The sequence below is a fragment of the Xenopus laevis genome, chromosome 1L (genome assembly GCF_017654675.1).
Source record: "Xenopus laevis strain J_2021 chromosome 1L, Xenopus_laevis_v10.1, whole genome shotgun sequence".
Lineage (NCBI taxonomy): Eukaryota > Metazoa > Chordata > Amphibia > Anura > Pipidae > Xenopus > Xenopus laevis.
In genome coordinates, this window is record NC_054371.1 from 117,488,443 (window position 1) to 117,501,928 (window position 13,486).

The 13,486-nt window shown below is 41.4% G+C and overlaps 2 protein-coding genes across 3 annotated transcripts in view; one reads left to right on the forward strand and one right to left on the reverse strand.

Moving 5' to 3' along the window:
- ecpas.L (Ecm29 proteasome adaptor and scaffold L homeolog) overlaps nt 1-5,552 on the forward strand; it is a 65,276-nt gene extending 59,724 nt beyond the window's left edge. The window contains 4 exon segments of the mRNA NM_001097838.1: nt 297-402; nt 1,631-1,719; nt 4,366-4,437; nt 5,288-5,552. Coding sequence (NP_001091307.1) covers nt 297-402; nt 1,631-1,719; nt 4,366-4,437; nt 5,288-5,421 — 401 coding nt within the window. The 3' untranslated portion in view covers nt 5,422-5,552.
- A 7,175-nt stretch (nt 5,553-12,727) lies between these two features.
- Nucleotides 12,728-13,486, reverse strand: part of smc2.L (structural maintenance of chromosomes 2 L homeolog) — a 35,495-nt gene continuing 34,736 nt past the window's right edge. Inside the window, exon 25 of one of the 2 annotated variants that reach the window (XM_018231781.2) lies at nt 12,728-13,361. In XM_018231781.2, coding sequence (XP_018087270.1) covers nt 13,170-13,361 — 192 coding nt within the window. In that variant the 3' untranslated portion in view covers nt 12,728-13,169. 2 annotated transcript variants of the gene reach the window in all.

Below are 13,486 nucleotides of genomic sequence, written 5' to 3' on the forward strand. Positions count from 1 at the left end.
TATATATAGGCAAGTGAAAGTTGGGGAGAAAATAATAATTTTTATAATTTATATTCTATATCTATCTCACTTTTATATCTTTATCTAATTTTATTCCATATTTCTTCTTACAAAATGACATTACTCGAACTCTCTTTGCAGTTAAACTGAGATTATAAAAATAAAATAAAAATAATCGTTCATGAAATTAAGAAAATATAAATGTATCCGGTGTAAAGCTTTGTACTTGTGTATATATATAAATCTGTGCCCAGGGGTTTGTAACGAAGACTTGTTTTGTTTCACTGGTGCAATAGGTTGCTATCGGTTCGAGGTTTGCAAATTAATGTGTGAGAGGTTGAAACTGAGCACATGGAAGGTCCAGCATGCTGTGCTTCAATCAATGAATTCTTATTTTCAAGGGTAAGTTTTAATATAGATGTATTTTTTAATATATACAGGTGTATGAAGTATGGCTACTGAATGCTGGTCAGTTGCAATTGACAAAGGAAAACAGTAGTAGCCTAACAGTTCCTTGTAGAATGCACTGCTTGCAGCTTCCAGTGGCGTAACTAGTTGTTACTGGGCCCCATAGCAAATTCAATTTAGGGCCCCAAAATATTTATAAGTTGGCCTATTTTACCAAGATATATTAAAATTGCTAATTAATTGGGGTCTCACTGGGCCCCCTACACTCCTGGGCCCCCCTGCAACCGCAGTGTCTGCTTCCTCTATAGTTACGCCCCTGGCAGCTTCCATTGCTAGAGATTAGCTAGACTGAATAAAATGATCTCTTATTTGGAATGCTAGTGTTTTCTGGATAAGGGATCTTTCTGTAATTTGGAGAACCAGCCTTAATTCTTCCAAAAAACATTACAAAACCCTGTGTGATTTTTGGTCACTAGCATGGGTTATTGCTATCTTGGCAAATCGTTAAAATGTGTATTTGTTTAAAAAACAAATCTATGGAAAATAGCTTTGCTGTATGTTGGAAACGCTTTAGACAACTGGATTCTGGATAATAGATCCTCTACCTGTGCCTAACCAGTAAGTCAGTTGTCCACACATGACCAGCTGCTAAAATACTGCCTTTTTCATACCAGAACTGGGCAGCTCAGTTGTTTTTATGGGTGGATTTAAAATACTTTCCTTATTCTCAAATCCACAGTTACTTGAACCAGTCTAATCACCTTGGACAACCTGTGTGAAAATATTGTAATATTGTGCACATATTGTAAATATTAGCTATTATACACACAATATAATATCCTGTAAAATATATTCTTGTAAATGGTGCTCAGTAACGTAATGAACTAAGAACGTTACCTAGGATGTTGTTTATGTCACGTCACATTGAAACTTGTATATTATAAACAATATTGTGCCCTCTACTTCAAAATATAATGACTTTAGAATTAACTTTTGAATTGTATATGTCCTATGGGCTTACACCTTCATATAGTTATTACTACTTGATAACAACCAATATCTTTCTGTTTTACAATTGGTGTCTTTCTATGTACATTTAAAACAAGATACAAATTCTATGTTTATGGTTTAGTTTGCACAGTCCATGTGAGGTTTATACTGTTTCTTATAATGTGTTAGTTTTACAGATTGTACAAGAATTTCCTTGTGTTTTATATTTCAGGTTACTGCTTTTAGAAAAGGAATATTTAGACAGTGCTGCCCTAATGGATATCCTCACAGAAACATGTCCCGCTATAGCACATTCTTTAGGTAAACCTTCATTTATAATGTACTTATCTCATTTTATTATATCACAGTATTCCCAGCTGGAAAATAGGATTATTGTTAAAACTACACAATATGTAATGAGATGCTGTGGGACACAGCAGTTTGAATTCTGCTCCTTATGTTGTATTGAAGTTACAAAGTACTGTTCCTTCTCTGAGCACTTTTACAGTTTACACCAATTTTCAATATGTAATGGTTTTGAGATATTTGCATTCTTATAATGCCAATCGGCTTTTATATCAAGTGAAAGTCGGCAAACCAAGGGTTTACTAAATCCAGGAAGAGCATAGACTATGGTGACCCTCGGGGCCTTTCAAAAAAGGGGTTGAACTGAAGCCTGCTTAGCATTATAACACTGTGTAAAACTATGGAAATATCCCAGAAACCATTTAAAATAGAAAATGAATGTAAATTGCTAAAGCTTGCACCAACTCATTTTTTGGGGGTTAGATCAGTGTTATGGCAGAACTTCGGTAAAGGTCTGCTTTATTGCTACCTGGTATGAGTGTTGGTATTCTGTGGCCATTCAAAAAAGAAGGCTTTTGTAACTACGTATAATAAATTTTCTTGCATGTCAGAACAGTGCTTCCCACCATGATTTTTACAGAGATTTTATAGGTGCATTTTAGTTTTTTTCTTTGCTTAGCAGTTTTGGGAGAGTCTGAGTATGCAAATCAAGTGACCAACACAAACTCTAAACCTGTCATTGTGTGCTATGGACAGCAGTGGGGAAGGTGGTAGGGCAGGGCTGTCCAACTGGCAGCCCCCCTTTTATATGGCCCTCCACATCAAAGTCTGCCTGCTGTGTCTGTTTACCATATGTAATCTTTAAAAATTGTCACTACAGAAATTAACTGGCCTCTGCATTGTTTAAACCTCAAATTCAGACTAACCCCCTGTATTGTTCACACTTGTGACACCTCTATTGTTCACACCCTAAAGCCCTGCACTGTTCACACCTGAGACCCAGACTGAAACTGCCCACATTGTTCTCCTGTTCACACTTTATACAAAATGCTAATGGGGCACCAGCACTGTGTCACTGTATGTAGTACATCTCAGACTGGTCCTGATTTTCCTGTCTCCTGCTCTGCTCTGCCTTCCCTATGCTCCCTGTGTGTCATACTTTGCCTGCTCTTTGCACCCTGTGTTTGCCATACTTTGCCTGACCCCTATGGAACGTAAGCCTGGTATTTGTTCTGGGGGTTTGGTAGCATTTAGAAATTATTGTTATTGGCCCCTAAGGTGTTTAATCATGTGCTGGGGTACTGTATTATACACAGGGGAGGAGGAGGCATATGGAATTAAGGGTATGTCTTAATATGACTTAACTTTTTTCACATATGAGTGACATCCCTGCCGGTGCCGGGCCAAGGTAGTTTGGCACCCTAGGCAAGAGCTTCAATCAGCGCCCCCCCCCCCTGTCCTGCATTACCATTTCCCTCCTTACCATGATGGTTTTTATATAAAGAAAGCAAGAAAATGTACAACACTTTTTCATGTATATTACTGCCCCCTGTACCTGTACCAGCAAGCCCAGCAGCAAGCATATGGCCCCCAGCCCAAATCTGTATCTGGCTGTGCCAGTAGGAAGCTTCACACTTTCACAGTAATAGAAAGAATGTCTTCAGTTCAGTGCAACTGTGCAAGGCTGAGAGCAGCGAGAGCCACACCAAACAGGCTGCCAGCTCTCTGCCTTTCTCTGTCACCCAACATATCAGTGACGTCATTGACACATATATGCATGTCGCGCTGCACTGCTGCACCGTATATAAGGAACTATTACTTGCTGGCAAGAGGGACAAGGTGAAGGAGGGAGATTCCACCCAACTGAGTGACCATGATTAAAAATTTTTTAAAAAAAACATTAAAAGTGCCCCCTCAATGTTGGCGTTCTAGACAGCCGCCACTCTGTCTACCCCTAGTTCCGGCCCTGATCCTTGCAGTGAGCACAAACCATTTGGTTTTTTGGTGTGCTATTAATGTGGACATGGTCTTGCGGTAACATGGGTGTGGTTTAAAGTGGGTGTGGTCTAAAACAGGGAGTGGCTAACACTGGCTTCCATTATCGTCCTCCACCATGTAAATTAGAAATATTCTGGCCCTCTGTACCATATAAATTGGACAGCACTGTGGTAGGGGATACAGAAAAGATGCTGATAAATTTGAATGTGGGGATATCACGACAAGGAGGAATGGGTTGGGGAAGAGAAAGGGGAGATGCTGATGAATTGGATGTGGTGGGTCTTAAGTATCTTTCACTTATTTTCTTTCTGTTATTTTCTTCTGACTTTAGTGGTAACTTGTGTTTGTATATTTGAGCTTTTCCACTTCACCCCAAAATGACTGTGCAGGCAAATGTAGGTCTGTAAACTCAAATCGCATATAATATAATGCAGGACTAACTAACCTGTGGCTCACAGAGGATTCTGAATGTAGGATGTGTTACAGTTATAGGTCAGATACCCCGCAATGTTCTGTATGGAGTTAAGGAAGCAATTTATGCAGTCGCCACAGATCCTTAATTGCTATATGTTGGAGTACAGTTGTTTAGTATTGGGCAGATTGTTTGACAGAGTAAGAATTGGGTGCCATTCATTGAATTCACTTGATTTTTTCTAATTACAGAAAATAAAAGTTATTCATCTGTAAGAACTGAGGCAGTCTCAGTGTTAGAACTACTGCTTAGAAAGCTTGACGGTAAGTTAATGATGGACTTCATTTACAAATTTATTTACCCCCTTTTAAAATAACACCATTTATTTTTCAACCTTTTTATATCTTGTTAAATGCACCAACTTAAGTGTTAATAAGCAGCAGTGTAGCTTATGTTTATGGGCCTTTCAAATAAAGTGTCCTGCTTTGTCTGCCATTAAATAAAATGAGAGCACTCAATAGAAAGTTGGTTTTTTAGAACACCAGAAAACTGGTGGTGATGTGGTAGAGGATACCTGCACCCCTGCACCCATGGGTGCCTCTGGTAAAATAATGTTGCTGGTATCAGAGTAACCATGTATGTGAGTATGATCAATGTGGCAAAATCTGGGCCCCCTTCTAGTGACAATATAGAATATTAGACCCTCTATGGATCAGCCCCAGGGTTGGGGCTGCCTCTTACGAACTCTTTACTGTTAGTAAGCAGGCCCTGTTCCCTTGAATCCTTAGCCACTTTATGTGCACGGCCAACTCTCACTTAATGATGAAACACCAGGATTTTCCAATAATGATTGCAGCCTATACTGTCTCTCGGCACATATTGATCGTTTTGATGTGGTGTTTGCTGAAGGTAACCTTTGATTGTGTATTTGCTCAGTTTGCATTGAGCAGGTTGGTGACAGGATCTCTTTAAAGGAGGAAAAAAATAGAAATAATTCTGAAACCACAAAATGAACAATGAAGATCATGTTGCTTCAATTGCTTCCATATGAATGATAGTGTAGGATTGATTATGGTGCTTTACAGATGTCCACTTTTGTTCTAGTTATAGAAAATCTCAAAACGACATACATACATACATGGACACTGTTTTATTTCATTGTTTCTTATCTAGAGTCTGGACAGTGGAGCAGCCTTACTATAGAAAGCAGGAGCACCCTTTTGGCATCTTTATCCACAATGGAACAGGACACTAGGCCTGAACTGAGGGAAAAGGGAGCGATACTCAAGAAAAAGCTGGAGAACTGAAACTAAGAAATGGAAAACTATGTGTTGTGCAATTCAGCCTAAATATGTGCCGTGTACTTTGACTTCAATCTGTTTTATTCTGTAGCATGCATCATTCCATTGCCAAAATAAAGATTTCCATTAACTTTCAACATCGCTGTGCATTTCGATAAGAATAGTAACCCACTCAAGCGTTATACAGATTTTTTTGATTTTTTTCTAAAATGAGGTGAAGGAAATAACTGAAAACCTTTTTTTTTTTTTTTTTTTTTTTTTTAATATTTCCTACAGTGTATTATTTCTTCGCCTAGGCCCCAAAGCAGGACACCGGTTAGGGTTGTACAGATTAGTAAAAAAAACTCTTGCTCCTAAAGGCGTGTGTGTGGATCCTAATAAGTTACTATGGGGACTCCCATATGTGTAAAGCTGGTGGTATACAATACAAGTCATTTGGTCTTCTCTGTTCTATAGCAGCAGAATACCATTTATCTCATTTGGATTAAAAAAAAATGCAGGATTTTAGGAGTATCGTCTTAAGACATGGTAACCATGTGTTGAAAAGTTGCATTTTGTGAATTAAGTTAAAGGTATCGCATTAATCTGTTCTTTTTTTATCCTTGGTTAACACAGTATAGTCAGCAGCTTTCCATCTAAGAGACAAACCTCTGGGTATTACTGAAGAACGCTGACTACCCACTACAACATTGCACTTTCCCCAAGTGAATATGTGAAGTGACTGTCTGCTGAAATAAACGTGGAGCCTCTACAGAAAATCAGGGGCAAATGTTGCATCAAATGCCCCATCTGCCTTTGGCCTATTGGCGAGTATTGCTTTTGTGCATATGGCTACCATAGTACAATCAGAATCTGTTAAAAAACAGATAAATACCAATGAATTTAGTTTACATTTATAACTCTTGTTCCGTAATATTTGGACAGTGATACAGTTTAGCCAGGAATTCAGGAAGTGGTGAGGAGTTGCTCCTGTAGTGAGATTTGTAAAATATTTAGGAGAGCCCAGTTAGTGCAAAAACCTATATTAGTATGTAATAAATTGCCCTAAGAGTGGCTTAAAAGCAAATCCTGTACTGCCAGTCTGCCAGCAAACCAAACTAATAAAGGTATGGGATCCGTTATCCGGAAACCCGTTATCCAGAAAGTTTCGAATTACGGAAAGGCTGTCTCCTATAGACTCCATTATAATGAAATAATCCAAATTTTTAAAAATGATTTCCTTTTTCTCTAATAATAAAACAGTACCTTGTACTTGATCCAAACTAAGCCTATTGGGTTTACTTAATGTTTACATGATTTTCTAGTAGACGTAATGTATGAAGATCCAAGTTACTGAAAGACCCGTTATCCGGAAAGCCCCAGGTCCTGAGCATTCTGGATAATAGGTCCCATACCTGTACTGCTTAATGAACAAAATCTGAGTTTCTGCTACTTTTGCTATGTACTGTTAAAACTTTCTTTAACCCTTTCTTTCTTTAACCATTTAAGTGCCAGCAGAATTTCGCATTTCATTTGCAGTCATTGCCACGCAAATTTTGAACATTTTGTGTTCTCACTTAAGGTGCATTTCTTGGGGGAGACTTTATCCTTTTAAGTGCCAGCAGAATTTCTCATTTCATTTGCGCTTAGTGCTAGAAGTTTTTTGAACAGTTTGTGCTCTCTCTCACTTTAGGGGCATTTCCGGGGGGCGGGGGGGGGGGTTTAGTTTACGTAGGAAAACTATATTGGGGGTTTTTCCAGGAGAACCAGAGCTTTCTAAATCTGGGTTTTGGTGTATTTTCATTTCTGGAACAATATTTAGAACTGTCTACATACCAAAATAAAAAAGTGGTATTTTTCACGATGGAGTGTGCTGTACTAGAAATATATTTTATTTTATGCACAAAAAATCTTCTAATTTGGAAAGTCTCATGTCTCTCAAACCTGTCAATACCACATTTTCAAAGCACTACAGTAGAATATGGCATACTTGAGATTCCAAAGATGTATCATTTTTACACATTCTGCCAAATCCAAAATGGGTTATCATGTCTTTCTACTTCTTATTACCACTTAATCACAAAACTTTATACTTCACGAACTTTAGCAGGGAAGATCTGTGTCTCTAAAGATGCCCCAGTAGCTATTTTCTGCTAATTCACTGCACATGCTCTGTGCTGCCGTCCGTTATCAAGCTTAGGGACCGATGCACAAAGATACTGAAAATATATATATATATAATATAATTACACAACTGATTGTAACACCTTGCGTCCGATAGAAGCCTTGGATGATGCAAGTGTGTCAATTCTGTAAAATTTGGTAAAGGTGTGTGCTGAAGACCAGGTCGCCGCCTTGCAGATCTGATCTAAAGAAGCAGAGTTGTGCCATGCCCAGGAGGCCCCAACTGCCCTTGTTGAATGTGCTTGAATGCCATCTGGCAGAGATTTTCCTTTGGCAATAAATACTTGTGTGATTGTTTGTCGGATCCACCTCACAATGGTAGTTTTGGAAACTGTTTGTCCTTTTCGAGGTCCAGATGGTAGAACGAAGAGAGACTGGGATTTACTGAAAGACGTTGACTTTTCCAGATACCACCGAAGTGCTCTGACTATGTCTAGACTGTGAAGACGTTGTTCTTTGACATTATTAGGATCTGCACACAAGGACGCTACAACGTTGTCTTGATTGATGTGGAAGGATGAAACTACTTTTTGGTAGGAATGATGGAACTGTCCTCAAAACAGCCTTGTCTTTATGGAAAACCAGATAGGAAGGATCACAGGATAATTCGGTTATCCCCTGTTCTCGCCAAATTGATGCCTCAACAGCCATCCCGTCAAAGTGAATAGACCGGGGTTGGGGTGGACAACTGGACCTTGACGAAGAATATCTGGTTTGTATTTCAGGCGAATTGGCTGTGCTACTGACATCTCCTGGAGGTCTGACAACCATGTCCTTCGAGGCCAATAAGGTGCTATCACTATTACTGTGGTGAGAGAGTGTCTGATCTTCTTGAGTACTCGAGGTAGCATTGGAAGTGGAGGGAATATGTATGCTAATTCGAACCTCCAGCACTGAGTCATGGCGTCCACCCCTGCTGCCATTGGATCTCGGTAACGAGCAAGGAATCTTTGAACCTTTCGATTGTTTCGGGATGCCATCAGATCTATCTATGGTTGCCCCCAATGTTTCACCAGATCTGTGAACGTTTCTGGATGAAGCTCCCATTCTCAGGGATCTAGCTGATTTCAGCTGAGAAAGTCTGCCTTGATATTGGATACCCCTGGAATATGAATCGCTGACAGCCTTACTGAATTGATTTCGGCCCAGGTCAGGATTTGTTGAGCTTGCACCAGTGCTGCTCTGCTGCGTGTCCCCCCCTGCCGATTTATGTAGGCCACAGTTGTTGCATTGTCGCTTTGAACCCGTACTGATTTGTCTCTTAGGGTATGTGCCCAGTGGTATAGAGCAAGTTTTACTGCTTGCAATTCCAGGATGTTGATTGTCAGTTTGGTCTCCTGTAAGGACCACAGTACCTGGGCAGAAAGGTTGTTCCACGCTGCTCCCCAGCCCTGAAGGCTGGCATCTGTTGAGATCACATTCCAAATTGGCATAGCCCAAGATTGTCCCTTTTACAGATTGTTTGGTTGTAACCACCATTGAAGAGCCTCCCTCGTTGAGTGGGAGATTGTGATAACTCGAGATGTTTGTCCCCCTTTCCATGCCAACAGGATATTCGATTGAAGAGGACGTAAGTGAATCTGAGCAAACGGAAACACCTCGATGGCTGATACCATTAGTCCCAGGACCTGCATTGCCATGAGGATTGTAGGCTTCCACAGGGAGAGCAGAGAATGAATTAGATTTCTGATTTGGACTGTTTGTCTTGTGGGAGTTTCACTAACTGCGTGGTGGTGTTGAACTCTAGGCCCAGAAATATAATCTGGTGACTGGGTTGCAAATTGGATTTCTTCCAGTTGATGGACCAACCAAATTGTTGGAGAAGTTGAGTTGCTTTCTCCAGATCCTTCTTGGCCCTGTCTTCCAATGTGGCCTTCAGGAGAAGGTCGTCGAGATACGGTGTAACTGATATGCCTTGTAGTCTCAATGTTGCTGCTGTTACTGCCATCAGTTTGGTGAACACCCGGGGTGCTGACGAGAGTCCAAACGGGAGCGCCACAAACTGATAATGCTGGTTGGCAAATACAAATCGCAGGTACTTGTGGTGAGGAGGCCAAATGGGTAAGTGGAGATATGCATCCTTGATGTCCAGTGACATCGTGAACTGCCCTTGTTCCATTCCCTGAATAACCGAGCGAAGGTTTTCCATTTTGAATCGAATGGATTGTATGAACTTGTTTAGGAGTTTGAGGTCTAGGACTGGTCTGAAGGATCCGTCCTTCTTTGGAACAATAAACAGATTGGAGTAGAAACCTGAGAATCTCTCTTGCAGTGGTACTAGTACAATAACTCCATTTTGCTCCATCTTAGTAACACATGCTCTGGCTACCCAAGCGAATGCTAGTCCAGGACATAATGCTGAGCCAGCGGATGAATAAATCGCTCTTAGAAATCCTTTCAGACATCTATCTGATGGATCTTTGAAGGCAGCCGCATTGGTTACTGGCAAAGTGGTCGGCTTGGATAGTCACTGGGGCATAGACCACTGGAGGATTGGACCACTTGTCCACTAGGTCTTTAGGGAAGGGATAACACTTCAAAAACTTCTTTGACGCCTGGAATTTCCTTTCCGGCGAATTCCACTCTTCCTGTATTATTTCAGATAATTGATCGTGCGGTGTTGTCTCTTGAACAACCCTGAGCTCTTGCCTTGCTGTGCTGTGGTCTGAGAAGTATTGAGATTGCGAAGTACCACTTTGATGAGCCCGTCCACATCACAGTGGGTGTCTCTGTCCCTAGACTCCTCCTGTTCCTCCTCCTCCTCCCCTGAAGATATCTCTGATAGTGGGAGTTCCCCTTTAGACGGAGAGGAGGCCTGGTCAATAGATGACTTGTCAGATGGAGTATGGATTGCAGCTTCCTCCTTAGCCTCGTCTGACCATTTCAGCTTGCCACTAGACTTTTGGCCAAGCTTAGCCAGGGCTTTACCTAAATTGTCTGCTATGTCTGGTAACCCTTGCGGTGAGGCTAAGGATTGTGATAGCTGAATGGCCCATAGGGGCGATTGAGTCTCCGCTGCTTGGCTAGTTCCCTCCTGGGCGGTGCCTGAATTACCCTCATCTGATACATTAGCTGCTAAGGAAGCAGAGTTGCCCCCTGGGGTAGAAGTTGTACTCTGCCCTAAGGAACAGGACCTGCACATCGGCTCCCCCTGGCCACCAGGGATTTTAACTTGGCACTTTGAACAAGCATAGTATGTCACTTTTGCTGTAGGGGGGTGCCTTTCCCCCCGCCCGGGAGAATAGACCCCCTGAGCTACCTTCTGCCATGGCATACACTGGGTGGAACAGTAGGTGTGCAGGAGTGAGCCAGAAGTGGCTGGGATATGGAGGAATTATAATGTACGTGAGCGCTTGCATGTAGGTGCGCTTCGCAGAGCGTCCTCCTTTGCTGCTTCTCCTCAGAGCTGAATGTGTGCCCACGCTCCATCTAAAAAGGCGCTGAAAATGCCCGCTTTTAACACATGCGTTCCACCGGCGCACGGCTCCCCTCCACTTCCTGTAGTTAGCCAATAGATAGGGAAATGGCTGCCGGAACGCATACTGCATTCCACCGTGGTGTGTCTGCTTCCCCGCCACCTGTCCTAGTCTAGTCTCATGAATGGCCGTTCCACAGTTAATCTCCTAGGCAGTTAAGCAGAAGGAAGGAAGGCAAACCCCAAACAGGGAGGCTAATTCTGGTGCTCCCTTCTCCCAAGAGCATGGAGCCCTCTCTCTCTTATCTCCCCTGCATAGGGAGATTTTAATAGAGCAGGAAATGAATGAAAGGTCAGAAGCAGCCTGGCAGCCAGACATGTGCTACTCACCCTCCATAAGCGTTTCACTGGCCAGACCTTCTACCCCTAATGGAAGGCAGGTACACCTGGGTGGTCTGTATCGCCCATTTTTAGGGCTAGAAAACAACCCCGGCGGCTCTGTTCCTCGGAGAGGGTTAATCTTGAGGGCAGCAAGTAACCTTGCTCCTGGTATCAGTATTCTGACTGAAGATTTTGTCCGTGAGAAATAACAGACGTTCTTGAATCCTTTCCTCCTAGTAAACAGGACACTTAAAAACTGAGTGGATTGGTACAGTGTACAGGGGTAAGCCCGGTGTAGCCCGCCCCCTTAATTAATTTAAAGTGTCCTACCTCCTGGAGGGTGGAGCTTAACCCCTAGGTCCCTGTGTCCCCCTAAGACGACAGAGAAAATTTGATATAAACGAAGTGGCATATTAAAGAATCTTCCCAAACTGGTATATATTTAAATATTGCCCTTTTACATCTCTTGCCTTTAACAACCATTTCATGATGGTCTGTGTGCTGCCTCAGAGATCACCTGACCAGAAATACTACAGCTCTGACTAACAGGAAGTAGTGTTGAAGCAAAAGAAACGCTGTTAATTGGCTCATGTGACCTAAAATGTATGGTTTGTTTGTGTGCACTGTGAAACCTAGGATCCCAGGGGGCGGCGCTTATTTTATAAAATGGCAATTTTCTATTTATTATTACCCAATGGCACATCCTACTAAAAAAAAAATGAAAATGGTTTATTTACATGAAGCAGGGTTTTACATATGACCTGTTTTATGCAATATCTTTTTATAGAGACCTACATTATTTGGGGGATATAGTTTTCCTTTAAGGTGAACAATCCCTTTAAAATGATAAAGTAAAGGCACATTTTCCTTGTGAATTTCATTTGTAGTGCACCAGGAATCTCTATTGCAGGCAATAAGCACACACAGATAATCATACAGGGCTTTTTTTTTTGTCTGGCGTCTTCTGTATAAATCACCCAAAGTGTCAGACCACACACACCATATATTCTGCTCTGTAAACCTGTAACCACAAGGCTTAGGCTAATTTCTCATGCAATGCCTTTAAGCAGGTTTCAGTAGACACCAGTGGTGGGAAAGAAAAAAAAATACACCAACTGAAAAGTGTCCCACCTTGAAACAATCTGCACTTTTGCAATGATGGAAGCACTGAACAGGTGAAAACATGAAGAGCTTCTAGTGGGGTTACTTCCCAACCCTAGTAGCAACCACTGCAGGGCTGCACTAAACAAACACTCCCCCCCCTCTCCTATAGGCAGTTAATATTGTACTTTCCATAACACTGATTTTTGCACTGTAGCGAAGGCAATAACAGTAGAGAACACTCAAGTAAAATATGTTCAATATGTGGAAAACATTTATTTATAAAAATGTATAATTTGAGAGTAGAAATCGTTGGGAAATAAGAAAGAAGAGTGACAGAAGACACAGTATATACATGGTATGCTCTCTCTACCAGTACATTTATAGCAGCAGAAGCAATGCATGTGTTTGTAGCAGTTTTGTAAGCTCCTACAAGGCATATATCCTGCTCATTTTTTTGGCCTTACAACACATTGAAAAAAAATACACATTTATATACACAAACAAACAGACAAAAGGGAAATCTCAGATTTGGCCTCTTCTTAAGATGTAATGAAAAGCAAAGCGACTGAATATAAGTCTCCAAAATGTAGCAGAAGTACAAAGATCTAACACAATATCTAGAATAAAGATAGGCAAGGACAATCCAAGTTTCCTTTGCTGGAATATGAAAGTCTCTGATAGAAGAGTTTAATCATTTATCAACTTCCATGCGATTCCTCCTTTCCTTCGTTTTGCTCTTGTCCGATCTCTGCTGCCCAGCTGAACTGCCGCCATTCTGATTCTGGGCAAATCGAGCCACTGTGGAGACGCCATCAACAAACTTTGTCTTGAAGAGGACATTGGCATTGTTAAACATGCCATCCTTCAGTGACACCACAATGAACTGGAAATTAATGGAATAGGTGTTGAAATGCATACAAAATCAAAATGTAATGATGATGGCCCCTCCCCAGACTCCTGGGGAGTTGGGTTCCTCCATCTATGTGATTGAAATAAAATAAAACCATG